Source organism: Ornithodoros turicata, chromosome 1, assembly GCF_037126465.1.
Source record: "Ornithodoros turicata isolate Travis chromosome 1, ASM3712646v1, whole genome shotgun sequence".
NCBI classification, from domain to species: domain Eukaryota; kingdom Metazoa; phylum Arthropoda; class Arachnida; order Ixodida; family Argasidae; genus Ornithodoros; species Ornithodoros turicata.
Window position 1 is genome coordinate 41,352,368 of NC_088201.1, and position 13,949 is coordinate 41,366,316.

At 42.0% G+C, this 13,949-nt stretch overlaps 1 protein-coding gene across 5 annotated transcripts in view; it reads right to left on the reverse strand.

Annotated features, from left to right (window-relative positions):
- Window positions 1–5,801: 5,801 nt before the first annotated feature.
- LOC135378081 (E3 ubiquitin-protein ligase AMFR-like) overlaps window positions 5,802–13,949 on the reverse strand; it is a 97,011-nt gene continuing 88,863 nt past the window's right edge. For all 5 annotated transcript variants that reach the window (XM_064610938.1, XM_064610937.1, XM_064610939.1 and 2 more), the window contains 3 exons: window positions 7,609–7,739; window positions 7,117–7,224; window positions 5,802–7,018 (listed from right to left, as the gene is read on the reverse strand). In XM_064610938.1, coding sequence (XP_064467008.1) covers window positions 6,856–7,018; window positions 7,117–7,224; window positions 7,609–7,739 — 402 coding nt within the window. In that variant the 3' untranslated portion in view covers window positions 5,802–6,855. The remainder of the gene's footprint in view (window positions 7,019–7,116; window positions 7,225–7,608; window positions 7,740–13,949) is intronic.

A 13,949-nucleotide genomic window follows, 5' to 3' on the forward strand; every position in this document is an offset into this window, starting at 1 on the left:
GACGTAAGCCGAGTCAACCCGATATCCAATCCACTCAACGAGAGCGCAAGCAGGAGGGACGAGGGCGGGAGAAACAAAACACCCAAAAAACCACCTCGACCACCACTTTCCACTGACTTCGACTTGCATTGCATGTTAGTTAGTTAATACTCAAACCTAAACTCTTTTGAGTCAGGGCGTGCGCTTATGCAAGCACCTCAGGTGCCTCAGGTAAATACTTGTCGTAAATAAATGGCATGTCGACTTGGTTAACTAGGTGGCGCACGTTACCAGCCATTACAAATAATTACAAAGGCGAAAAGCCACAGCAGCCTATGGTCCCTGAACTACAATACAAATATCGAATGGCATATTATGATGCAGAAAATATGCATAAACAAAAACACAAATAAATATGATGTATGTTTGAAGAAAATATTAGTGTAGCGTCGTACGTCGTACACTGCTAACTGGCTGAGTGCTGGTGACATATTTCCGCTTCCGATTAACAGCCACGTTCGCTTTCGGCGTTTCGACGAGAAAAATGGGTAGTGCTACGTTTTGGGACGTTGTAAAGCGTTTTTCTGAGGAGTACACCTCTAATACCCCGAAGAAAATTAAGATCATTGATGCTTACTTACTGTACGTTATGTTAACTGGAGTAGTACAATTTGTGTACTGCTGCATTGCCGGAACTTTCCCCTTCAACTCTTTTCTCTCTGGCTTCATAACCTGCGTGGCATCGTTTGTTCTAGGTGGTAAGTACGGTGTTCCAGGTGTTGAATTCATTTCATGTGTGCAATTAACGCTCATTGGTTCCGTCATGTTAATTGTGTATACCATACGCGTTGACATAAGCTGGTATATCGCTATATCTGCTATCTACTAACTTGTACCAGCTCGCTTGCTTCTTATCCCTATGTTCTACGTTATATCTTCTGATCTCGCAGGTTTTTCTGGATCGTTTGATTGTGCAGCAGTATGTTCTTTTTACTCCTTGTCAATTGTGCACGTGTACTTGGTTGGTATAAATGACAGCTATGTATGATGTAAAACCCCGAGACTAGGGAACACGAAGGGACAGACACAAACACGAAGTCGTTTTTGCATCATGCATCATCTTCACGAGCTCGCTTGCTTTCTAGCCATTTTTTCATTGACAGCTATGTGTTTTTCAGTGTGCTTGCGACTGCAGGCAAATCCTCAAAACAAGCTCCATTTCTCCGGCATCAGTACGGAACGGGCATTTGCTGATTTCATATTTGCTCACGTAATTCTGCATCTCTTTGTGATCAACTTCATTGGCTGAACATCGTAACTGAAAGGTATGTATTGTGCCTTTTAGTGACGTCAAAATCACTCCCTCACATTGCTACAATCCCACGGCAACCTTCTACACCATTCACATTTGCTTCATCTCTGTTTCAGCTTAATTTGGCAGCAGCACATTCCTCAAGTAGCCCATCATTTGTCAATAAAGTTGCGGTGGAGTACTTTGCTCCATGGTCATCTTGTAAAGTTTTCTCAGCTTTTCTGTTCACAAAAGGTACACATTTAGAAGGTACTGCATAAGTTAGGGCGGGAGGAAAGGAGCTTCAAGGTAATATAAAATAATCAGTATGGTGGTTTGGCTAAAAGAGTAGAGGAAAATTATGGGGTGATTACATGATTATAGGGGCACCAAAATGCTATAATATGGGGAATGGCTACAAGCTACAGCAAGTCATAACCTTCTAGTGCTGATGGAAGAGAAGCTTCATCTATAATGTTTGTAATGTGACCTCACCAGAAATTGACGAGGTAGTATCTGAGCTGATCGAGTCCGAAAGCTCAAATACCACTGATTATTGCACGGTACACTGGAACACCAGATGTCGCTTTTTGAAAGAATGCTCGTACACTGGGTTGGTACCTGGCAAAATATTTGATCTACAAGGCATGGGAAGAAGCGAGAGCATTTATGCTTGTTCCCATTTGGTGCTTGAGTCTTGGACCAGTCCTGATCATCTATCCATTACTGGCACAAGTGTTAGCAGTGTGTTTGGAGAATTTTGGTAGGACATAGTAGTTTGGGAAATCTGCCTCGAAATGCTGCATACAGTAATTCCACTCCTGCGCCAAAAGAGATTTCCCGTGCCATCCTGATAAAAATCTGCAATATTGCACCAAACTGCTCCAAAACAATGGCTAGAAATTGCACATTGCAGGCAGCGACTGTAGAGCACCAGAAAAACAAGTTGCAAAGCCAACCATTCCTTTTGCAACTGTGGTGCACATTATTTTCTTGCAACCACAAGGACACATGCGTTGATTGCACATGGCTTCGTTCCACGAGGAGATTGGGAAATCACGCGAAGCGTTTTCAGCTTGCTGTCTGCTCGTATGTGAGCATATTTATTCTGCACTGGCACGGCGGGCACTGTAACCAAACGAGAGCACACGCTCACGCGAAGCTTTATCGGGCGCAACACGTCCGACTAAGTCCTCTCACTTCGTAATTAGAAATCTGTGTAAGTCTCTGTGCTGCCGAGTATCGTCTCCATGTGTAATCCAATTGCCGCAGAGTGGTTACCAAGCAGGCCCAATTGGCGCATACGCTCGCTGGAAGGGAAATGGCCAAGCCAAGGCTTGGTAGTACTGCTACCAAAGTACTCCAAAAGTTATTTTGGTGCTCCAAAGTGCTCAAAAATCCATATTTCAACGCTCCAAAAAGTGTTCCAAGTCACCTTTTGCACTGCCTTTATCACTGTGCACGTAATCTCCAGCCCCTCAGAAGGTTTACTGCCTGAATTTGATTAGCTACATGCTGAGTTCCCATTCAAGTGGGTATCGGCAAGACAGACTTGAGCCCATCTTGAGCAGAAACAAGACTAAGGTTCCTGGCTTCCCTCATTTCTTGCATATATCCCATTGAATTAGTTGGTGTTGAGTATTTGCACATGAGGCAACACCACCTGATCGGAGACAACTTGCCAAGGCTAACAATGCTCTGTACCAGCACAAAACCCAATGAGCTGGTGGTGCGCCTTTGCTTTTCTTGCAATTTTACTGGGAAAACATCTGCCCACACTGTAATGTGACTTAGGATCACGGGAATACTTTCAATAAACCACTTCTAAACATTCATGCATGGGCATCCTATGAAATCTTTGCTGGTACAGCAGGCATAACAATTACGGTAGAACCTCTATGTAGTGAACATGCATGTAGTGAAGATATGGATGTAGTGAAGTAAACCTGTAGTTCTGTTTTTTTTAAACCCCAACTGTAAACTGCTGATAGTTGTTTGGCAGTCCAACCAAGTTCACCATGAAGAGACTCTACTGATCTGCAACAGGAAACATAAACCTCACCGCGATCTCATCCCAGCTCGGCTTCTACAGGAAACCGTAACTTCAGCTCAAAATATGATCCTTTTGTTGCATCTGCATTAATCTCAAACACCAAAGCATCAGAGATAGATGACCAAAGTCTCCTTAAAGGAACCATGAAGAGATCCTCAAAACCTCTAAGCATATGTAACACATTCCTGACGGCTAATACATTCATCATGTGGAGTATGAACGAAACATTGGTTAGAATAACGGAGATATTAACGAAAGCCACAGGCAAAAAATGTGACTACTATGACCCGACAGTTCCCGGCATGACGGAGAAACTAGATGACGTCGGAAGCAGGTGACCTTACCCACTCACGGTTGGCTTGGTGTAACCTTGGAGTGAGCAGATGATGCGAGTGACGTCTGGCCTTTTGTGGGGTTTGTATCGAGTGGCCGCTCGACTCTTTTTTTTGTGTGTGTGTGTGCATGTGAACTATAGCGTGCACCATTTGTACTGGTTAGACAGTGTTGCTGCACTGTAATAGATTTTGCAACAGATCTTGTACTGCCACATGCCAAAAATGTAGTAGTAATATATTTGGATATGTGTCTTCTCTAATGTCCCCTACACATCCATTCACTGACTACTGGATCCCCTGTGGACATTCAGGAGACATCAAATTGTGTGTAAAATTTGGTCTCCTGGATGGCCCATGGACATCCACGGGTTTTTCACGTATATCCCAGGGATATCTGAATCGCCATTTTGGGATATTGCATGGGTATCCATAGGACGTCTGTGGTTTACTGGGCGGATTATGTACGTAAGGACTGAGGACAAAGCGTGAAACGCAGTACCCACTCTGTGTCATTCATTTAGCCCAATGCATTTAGTCCAGAGAGACTACTGGTTGTGGCATTTCATTTAGTCATAAAAAGGACTAAATTGGCTCACATAGAGTAAATTTAGTCAGTAATTTATGCATCATCCTTTGCGATGCTCCTTTGTGATGCTACAACTCCTTTTTACTTAATGTGTGGCATATAAAAGTCATTGGCATACACCAGTTACACTCGATGTAGCACAATTTGAATTTCTCCCACCATTGGTAATTTGGGCAGGTGTGAACCATTATTTTAACCAGTTAGCAAAATTTCTTTAACGGTTCAGTTCCGGTTCAGCTCTAAGGTGGCGCCAATAGTTTCGGTTCGGTTCCGATTTGGCTAAAAATAATGGTTTTCAGTTCAGGTTCGACTCTATGGTACCAGTGTGTCACGAATACACCAACTTTTTTTTGCACCCTGTATCATATTTAGGGCCCGACTTTTTAGGGTTATACCCGATATTTACCTCCCGATTCAAATCTGGAAAAACAGGGTCTAACCTGGTATTTCCCCGAAAACTGCTGGACCAGAGGAATCCGAAGTCATCACAACTAACGCACAACTTTGGAAACTGTGTTGTAAATGCGTAAATATGCTGATACAAAGTGTCAAAACAGATACCATGCCACCTCTTAGATGCATGGACTAAATATTGATACTCTGTCTACTGGTGTGACATGTGTATTATGCAGAGTAAACCAAAGATTTACGCCTAATCTAACCCGATTCAACCAGAATTAGGTTGAATCAGGTTCAGTTCAACCCGATTACACCCAAATTATTGAAGCAAAATATAACCCGTTATTTACCCCCCCGATTTTGCTGGAAAATATAACCCGAAAAAGTCAGGCCCTAATCATATTGTTGCAACTTCTGAGAGATTCCGAGGACAAGGCAGTTGTTTTGGTAGCTGACCTACATGGGGAGCTGTAATGATGTACAAGTAACAGATGGAAACACGGCAGTAGGCAATCCAGAAAATGTGGGTTCGACTCCTACAGCTGGCTAACCTTTTCAGTGACTTTCATCTTTCATCAAGAAAGTTGTGCACCAAAAAACATGTAAGCAAACAGAAATGCAATAGTAGTATCTAAATGTGAACGTAGTTAAAGGGGCATTAAAGTGCAAAAATTTCTCCTCGCGCAATGAAAGACACACAAACACAACGGGATTGCTGCACTGTTTGTGATTTATGAGTGGCAGAAACCACTATTTACACTTTTCCTCTCCGTCTCAAGAAGGCTGTCAAGATGGAGAGGGCTCTCATTGGTCTCCTCAAACAATTTGTCCAATAATCGTGGGAGATCGTTTGAGGAAACTAATCAGAGGCCTCTCTGCATTGTCACACTTCTTGAGGGAGAGGGAAAGCTTAAATTGCGGTTTCGTTTGTTCATAAATCACTAATGACTCAATTGATGAATCCCATTTCTTCTGTGTTGGTTGTCAAAGTAATAGCATCTTTCATTCTGTGAGGAGAAATACAAGAAATAATGTAAGGACCCATTGGCCAGATTTTCATTCTACTCTACCATAGAGTAGAGGGTGGTGTTCCAGAATGTTAAAATGAGGTTCAAGGTGACATCTTCCCCATACCCTTTTCACCTGAAACAAAGCATGTGAATTTGAGCAACAATTTTTTATTTACTTTGGAGGATTGGGGATTTACAAAGGCTAATAACAAGCAGGAGAGATAGAGATGCCAGCCTCTCTCAACTTGCATCACTGCCTAAGGAGCTATGTACACACAAGTACATAAATATATGTGCACGACACATGCATGGAAATTGGAAGCAGCATGACTTCTCTTTTAGATACTTGACAGTTCCAACTTCCAAAGCCCTTTAAAACATTTTAAACATTTTTCTTTGGCGTCTCTCAGTCTAGTTTTTGCCTTATAAAGGCTGCATAAATTTCCCTTTTGGGTCCGAAAAATGTACGACAAGAAATATAGTACCTATAAAAACTATTTACATTATCATAGACCTCATCAGTCAACAAGAATCTTTTCTTTTCTTTTTCGAGATCAAGCTGAGACTTTGTTGTCCATCTTCAAGTGGCACTGGTTAGAAAATGAAACAAGTCTCTGCTACAAAATAGAGGCAAATGTTCTCCATAAGCCAAACCCAAGCGTGTATGTTGGAACCTGTAGAACCTGGTACCCACTGGCAATAAAACAAAACCACACAAACCACACAACACTTTTGTTCTGACTTGAGTTGTCCTCCAATGAGTTCATTAATGCAGGTGCAAAAATGACGATGTGGTAAGACTGCCCCACAGCAGCACTGCTAGTATGACTTTGAGCAATGTTCCACACTGAGGGCCTTCCACCAAACTAGCTAAAAGCATTGTGTCCTTAACTGAAACAATGAAAAAAAAATGAAAAAAAGAAGGAAAAGAAAAACCCTGTGTTGAATGTGTTTGTGTAGCTTACAACTGCTACCTATATGGTAGACTATTGAACATCTGCTTAGCAGACTGGTAAAAATTTGGTAGAGTACCCTCTGAGCCTGCAAGCTGCCTACCACAGTATGACACAAGAGTTCCAACATGTTCGTTCAGAGCTCCCATTGTTCTGTATCCCAGTGCTGCGGAGAGCCTACAGACAGCCCTCTACAAGGGTATCTGGTGTGCTTCACTGGCTTCAGGGAATACCAGTGAAATGGAGGACTCAGGATGATTGCTGCCAGCGTGTGCGGTGGGCAGCATGATAGGCCAATAGTCCAGGCTGAGGATTTGTCTGAGAGGACAGGTTGCTTCCTGAAGAAGAGCTGCTTGTGTCAAGGCTGCCATCTGTCTCAGAGAGTGGCTCGTGTGCCCGTTCCAGGAACTTCCTACAAGTGATGGTCATTCATTACAAAAACACTCCTTAAAATGTACACTGAGAAATGTAAAAGGCCCAAGTATGAGATATCTCTGTCCCTACACTTACTTTCTGGCCATTTTCAGTAGTTCCTCTTTTCTTCGAGAAAGCATTCTCTCCCTTTCAGTGGGGGACTTTGAGAAACGCCCGCCTACTTGGGGACCCATGCTGTTGTCCCTAAAAATTGAACCATAACTCATCCAAAATAGAACCATGTAAATATCCTGCATACAAAACAAACGTAACATTCTGAGCTATTCTGCGATGTGGTAAAGAAACATCTGGTTAAAGCAAAATACTAATGACTAACACAGATATGCAGCACAGGTGGTTTGAGGTACTTTACTACAAGTAGTAGTCCAGGAGCAATACTCTACCTCATTCCTGGTGGTAATGTGGGAAATGAAATAATGGGTCGCCATTGTTCTATTCATCTTTGCTACGGTTGTGAAATCTGGTGATTACAGCATGTACTAAACTTGTCTACACTTTTGTTCCTTCTCATTCCTTCCAATGTGGGGTTTTCAATTATATGTAACCAAATGAACAAATGCTTCTCACCCTGAACTGCCATCCTGGGCTTCAAAAAACTGCTCAGGCTCCTCAAAAAGCAAAGTGGCACTTGCTGCTGCACTATTCCCTCCACCAGAACTGGAGACAGTCATCTCTTTCTGTGAATCCAGGTCAGATTCCTATAATAGATAGATAGTTTTACACAGCAACACACAAACATGAATGTGTGACACTTTCATAAAGCATTGGCAAATGCACACAAGTAGAGATCAGTGCAACATGGAGACCATAAAATGCTTATGCAAGTTTTATCTTAATGCAGTTTACAGGTACCTTCAGGGGGTGGAACAAATAGATGTTATACTGTGCACACAAAATCTGTCCAAAAGGACATCAAAACAATTATAACCAAATTGTGTTTCCGAACCGTTTTTACGCAGAGTATACCTAACAAACCAATGAAGTTCATGTGAACACTAAAAGTGCTAAATACAAAGAACTGGTGAATTTTATATGGAAGTCATTGTTGGATCCGAAAGTAATTGTATACGAGGTCTGTTTTGTAATTCAAGTATGCAGGGGAAACCAGATATAGTCAACCCCCCAGGATTTGCTGAAAAAGTTGATTACATCCAGCCCTTGACCATAAGCAACACCACTGAATATGTGACATATTTACAAAACCAATGAATGAAATTAAGTTGTGGAACAGGTAAAGTAGGAGTGAATAAATGACTGAAAAGTGAGGTACACTTTTCTCATTTCAGGCCACCTACAGGGTCTTCCCAAACTTAAGGGAAAGCATATTTTGAGTTGAAACCTTTGCAACAACTTATCTGCACTGGCCCCCTGCAAGCACAAGTTATCTATGAACATAACAGGAGTAGGCAGGCTTGTGGACACATGACAGACTTGCGATACGTCTGTCAATAGTCTGTCACGTGTCCTTGTGCCATGTTTTTGTTTCCCTCAAACTCAAGGCAACGTTACAGTCAACAAATTATCTGAAAACATTGGAGATAATCAAGCGGCCCGATTAGATCACACTGGAATAACCCATCTGTGACATATATGCCCAAGAAATCCATTCTGCTTTGACCTATTTAATGTGATGCAAGACATTTGCCGACGTTACACGTGTAGCTAGTCTAGTTCAGTCTCATCAAATCTGACACAGTTTAGTACCACTGCCCCTGAACTGCTGTAGAACATGTAAAATGAATCGAAATGAGTTTCTACCTCTGAGTTTCAACGGCCACAATGATCTGCTCAAGATCCCAAAGAGTTGCCAACTAAGCTAACTGTCACCAAATTTTTTTGATTAAGCAAACATTATAGAAAATGATGTTAAGTAATGTCCTGGGTGATTTCAACAGTGTAGTTCCTCACAAATGTTAACAAATATACCGTCCAGAACTTAAGTACCAGTAGAACAACTACTTTGAAGGACAGTAGGCAGAGCTGGCATCACCATCGTCGTCACACAAAATGGTCAACAGCAGGACAACCATCAATTCGTACACATTCCAAGGAGTTGAGACAGTGAATGACTTTTACAATCTACATACAGCACCCAGGTTCCAAAGCTGATTAGACAAAATAACTTTGCCACAGACAGTGACAAGCATGTGAAGTACAATTGATGGTGAAGTTTCTGGAGATCATACTTACTCTCAGGAATAACTGTAGCTGTACCAAATGCAGTAGAAGGTTGACTGCATGCAGTATAGCTATAAACAGTCCCTACAGTATTTTTTAAAGCTTCCTGCTCTACACCATATGTAGCTATTGCATGTGCCACATAACTGGGTAGACCATAGCTGTTGGTATTGCCAGTATTCTTTTCTTTTTTTCTTTTTCATGTTAGCGCCGTGAATCAACTGCTGCTATGAGTGGAGTACAGACGTGGACAGATGGAGAGGCGACAAGGGGGGGGGAGGGGGTAGTATGTGCCCTTGACCAACTTCACAGGGAGCTGTGCCGACATTCTTCTGGAAAGTCTGCCAGCGAATCCAGGGGAAACCTCAGACAGCACAGCCAGTTTTTTGCCCCTTGAACTACACAAAACTTTCAATGATCATGCACCAAATCCATGTGTCATGTGAATTTGGGGATTTGCGCAGATCTAACATTTCTCATTAAAGGTCGGAGCAACAAGAATCATGCAGCAATTCTGAACCAAGAGCATGCATTATTCTATTTCTGCCACACTTGTGCACCTTATGCTGAAAATTTCATACAGACCATTCATGCTTCTCTTCTTAAACGCTTTAGGTTATTTTCCCACAACAATCGATGAGCAAAAATCAAGAAGTAAATTTTGCAGATTAAGATGGGATAAATGTGTGGGGAAGGTCCAATGACTCGTTTAGGTGTGAGAACACTCATTGCCAACACCTGCAAGTCATCAACACTGCAGAAGCATAGGAGGTATACACACTATGCCTTCAAGACATTGTTGATATCCTAATATTCGTATCCATTTTTTCAATGAAACTGCACAATGCCTGTAACCTTTGTATTCCCATGCCACATTCCCTGTTATATTAATATTACTACGAGATGCACGAAATGCAAGTGAAGAGCGTACTGATTCTGGATCCCCACTGTTTCAAATAACTCTCCCTATACATCATCTCGTCCCCGAAAAGCATTGTCTAAAGCAAAGTTTGAGGTAACTCGTTACAAGTAACTACATAGTTACTGTATCTAAGTTCCTTTTTTTGGTAACTTGTAACTTAACTTGGTACGTTTGCATCGCGGTAACTTTCAGAGGAACTCGTTCCTTTTTCAGGTAACTTTGCCAAAGTAACTAAAGTTCCAAGTTACTTTTAACTCGCTTTTCACTCACGTCCACATATTTTCTTGCTTTCTCTCTGGTTCCTTCATGGCAGTTTTTGCCATAAAACGTGATAATCAATCAATGACAGTCTTTTATTCAGGAAGTAAGAACCGCTGCCATTGAGATGAAGCTGAACTATTGTGCACCCACAGGGAGTAAGATGCAAAGCGTTCGAATAGACCTCTACCAGAGAAACATCATCATGACATTGATAGACAGACTGAACCCGAAACAAATCGTAAGGAGAGGGCTGGGTTCCACGAACGGGCACTTGTTCGCTGCATCCCATTGAAAGAAAAGTAGGACCAAGGGTCGCGTCCCTTTAAGGGACCATATCGTAATCCTCTCAAGACCGTGGCTTTCGGGCGCGACCTTGTTCACCTCTAGCTTCGAGCGTAGTTCAATTCTACCAAATTTTGGCGCTCTCCAACGCTATGACGTCATTTGTTTACAAACAGGGAGAGGTCTATTGTTGGACATAAACGCAAACGATCTAAGCGTGTTGCACTCCTCCGCAGGCAACTCAAGGTCTAACTCAACTGTTCACGCATGCTGCACCTGCGTAATGCTATTTTGTGTCCGAAGTAACTTGGAAGTAACTAGTTCTTTTTTTAAGTAACTCAGTACCTACGAGTTACATTTCAGGCTGAAGAACCTCGTTATTAACTTAGTTACATTGTGCACATGGTAACTTAACTTGTAATGAGTTCTTTTTGACGGGTAACTTCTCAATCTATGGTCTAAAGCAGTCCTACCATTTTTATTTCTCGGTGCTCTTCTGACAAGTTTGTAGGCTGTTGCAGCTTCTGCAGGCTTCAAAATTCCTGTGCAGGCTATTCTTAATTGAGGAAAAGAACAAAGTCTCATGGAGAAATGTCTGCATTGTAATCTGGATGGGCTGTGTGTTTGATAGTCGTTTTCACAACGAAGGCAATTGTTACGTGGCGATGCATGCTGGATGTCCTTAAGTCCTGCTTTCAGCTGCTGTTCAAGTTGGTTTTCCAACACTTTCCACAGGCAGATCACTGAGTAGTAAGAGTTTTATGGTCTTCCATGTGCTTAAACAAAGTTCATTGAAGGGCTAATTGGTATACCATAAATGTGACGCTTTGTTCAAGGTGATGCCGCTGCGAAGATATGCTGCAAAACATGCTGCTCCACAACAGAGCACTGAGCCTCCATATGCCATGACTGCAAGTCACTGCATATGGAAGGTTGTTCTCTTTCAGTGATGCTTGGTCTTTTCTGAGCACACCAAGACCAACTAAAAACTGTGAGCTGCTTTCAATCGTTCAGACATTGGTTCGATCGCACTTAAGTAGGGCCTGACTTTTTAGGGTTAAACCCGTATCCGCCCGATATTTACCCCCCGAACAAAATCTGTAAAATTCGGGTTTAACCCGAATCTACCCGAAAACATCCAGGTCACGTGGCACACTCATAAGCGTGCATTAAAATAAAGTTTGATAACATTGCTAAACATTAGTTCCATGTTAAGACAAATTTTTATTTAAAAAAAAAAGATCACCCGAATACACCCGAATTCCTGACGACAGAATATGCCGTAACGGGATTTAACCCGAATACACCCGAATTTTCAAATAAAAAATATCACCCAATAATTACCCCCCGAATTTGGCCAAAAATAAAACCCGAAAAAGTCAGGCCCTACACTTAAGGTGCTCTGGAAGTTGTACAAAATCATAATTTGAAAGTGCCCTCTCCAATCTCACTGTTGTGTAGGAACATGTTCTGGCACCTGCTTTTGAAAATTAGTACAGGTGGCTAGGACAACCTTATGCTCATACAGAAGATCCATACACAAGGTGGCACCAACATGTGACATTTTGCTAAGGCCTGAAAACTTTCCTATTCATCCTTGTACAATACATGATTTGTCCTATTCATACTCCTATGTTACCTTGGCCCAATTTAGCAACACCATAACTGTGTTTACATGGAGCGATATTTCAACTGAAAGCCCCAGCCGACTAATCGTGAAGGCCGAATGGCGATGGTTTACATGGCAATCGACTGAGGCTCCCAAGGTCGGAGAACTCGACTCAAGCCTAGGGGAAGCTGGATAAGTTGCCTGACTGGTTTCAGTCGACAGCTGTCGTCTGAACTACCTCATCCTAGCAACTTGTTTTTGCTCTGTCGACCTCTCTTTTACAGTCTACGTTTACTGCCTCTATGTCAACGCACCTCATCTTTCTGTAGTTTTCCAAGGTTATATACTACATCTTAGGTTACTTTTTCTAGACTACATCTTCCGTAATCCTCGCATTTCTACACAATATCAAGAACATATACGGTGAAACAGTAGTTCACACTCAGTAATCAAGAATATTCCAAATTAGATGGATCTTCAACAACCAATCAGGAACGAGCTATATTACCTGAGATTCCTGACAGGCATTTAACAATCTGACGGCTGGCACTGAACAATTTATTTTTGGTGACAATGGTAGATAAAAAAAAAAGAGATTTCCAAGATGGAGCCTAGTGAAGTTCTGAAATGTCACTTGTAAAGAGATTCAAGGTGTCTTACCAGACTGCCGAAAATAACATATCTTTTTTGACCACCAGACTGACATTTTGTCCTGACCTTGAATGGAGCACTGTGCACAATCTACTATGAAATATACAATGACAAAGAACAAAATAAAATGGCAGCTGTAGTTATAAATGTACTACACTGCAAGTCAAAATGCTCATCATGTGCACAGGTTTACTGTCAATCGAACATTTTTAGGTATTTTATGGTACTTCATGAACTATTGGTCAGTGCATGCACTGTTCCACCACCATTTTGATACCTGACAATTACAAGGTTATTATGCCAAGTACGACTCAAGTGTTGCAAACTTGTGAATTCATTGCTCACAAACTGATTTAGTTTAACTTCAATATTGTTAGTGTCTCATGTCTAGTAAAGACACGCATGGTTAGAATGTTGCCAATGAATAATGAACAGCAGGTACCATGAAGCACTAATACAATGCAGACAGAGAAAAGGAAAAACACTATCACTGTTACTAGGGAGTTTCTCTTCCTTCCTTATGTTGATTCAGTGACAGAGTACTATATGAGAGTGGGGTGAAAAGTTCCGGGCCTCGAGTAGAGATGGCGCCACCATGCTCATCCCTTTGGTGTCATTTTATGCTTTCATCCCTTGGAAATTCGAGCCGTGATCAAGTACTTCTTCTTGAAGGGCTTAACCCCGTCTCAAATTAAAAGTGAGCTCGACGCAACATTAGGGGACTCTTCTTCATCGAGTATGACTGTGAAGTGCTGGGTTGCTGAGTTTAAAATGGGGTGGACGAACACCAGCGATGAACCACGGCCTGGATGTCTGATTGAGGTGAGCACTCCAGAAATGTCTGAAAAAATCCACAAAATGATTTTGGCAGACCGTAGATTGAAAGTGCCCGAGATAGCAGAGGCCTTTGGCATCTCGACGCAACATTAGGGGACTCTTCTCGATCGAGTACGACCGTTAAGTGCTGGGTTGCAGAGTTTAAAATGGGGCGGACAAGCATCAGCA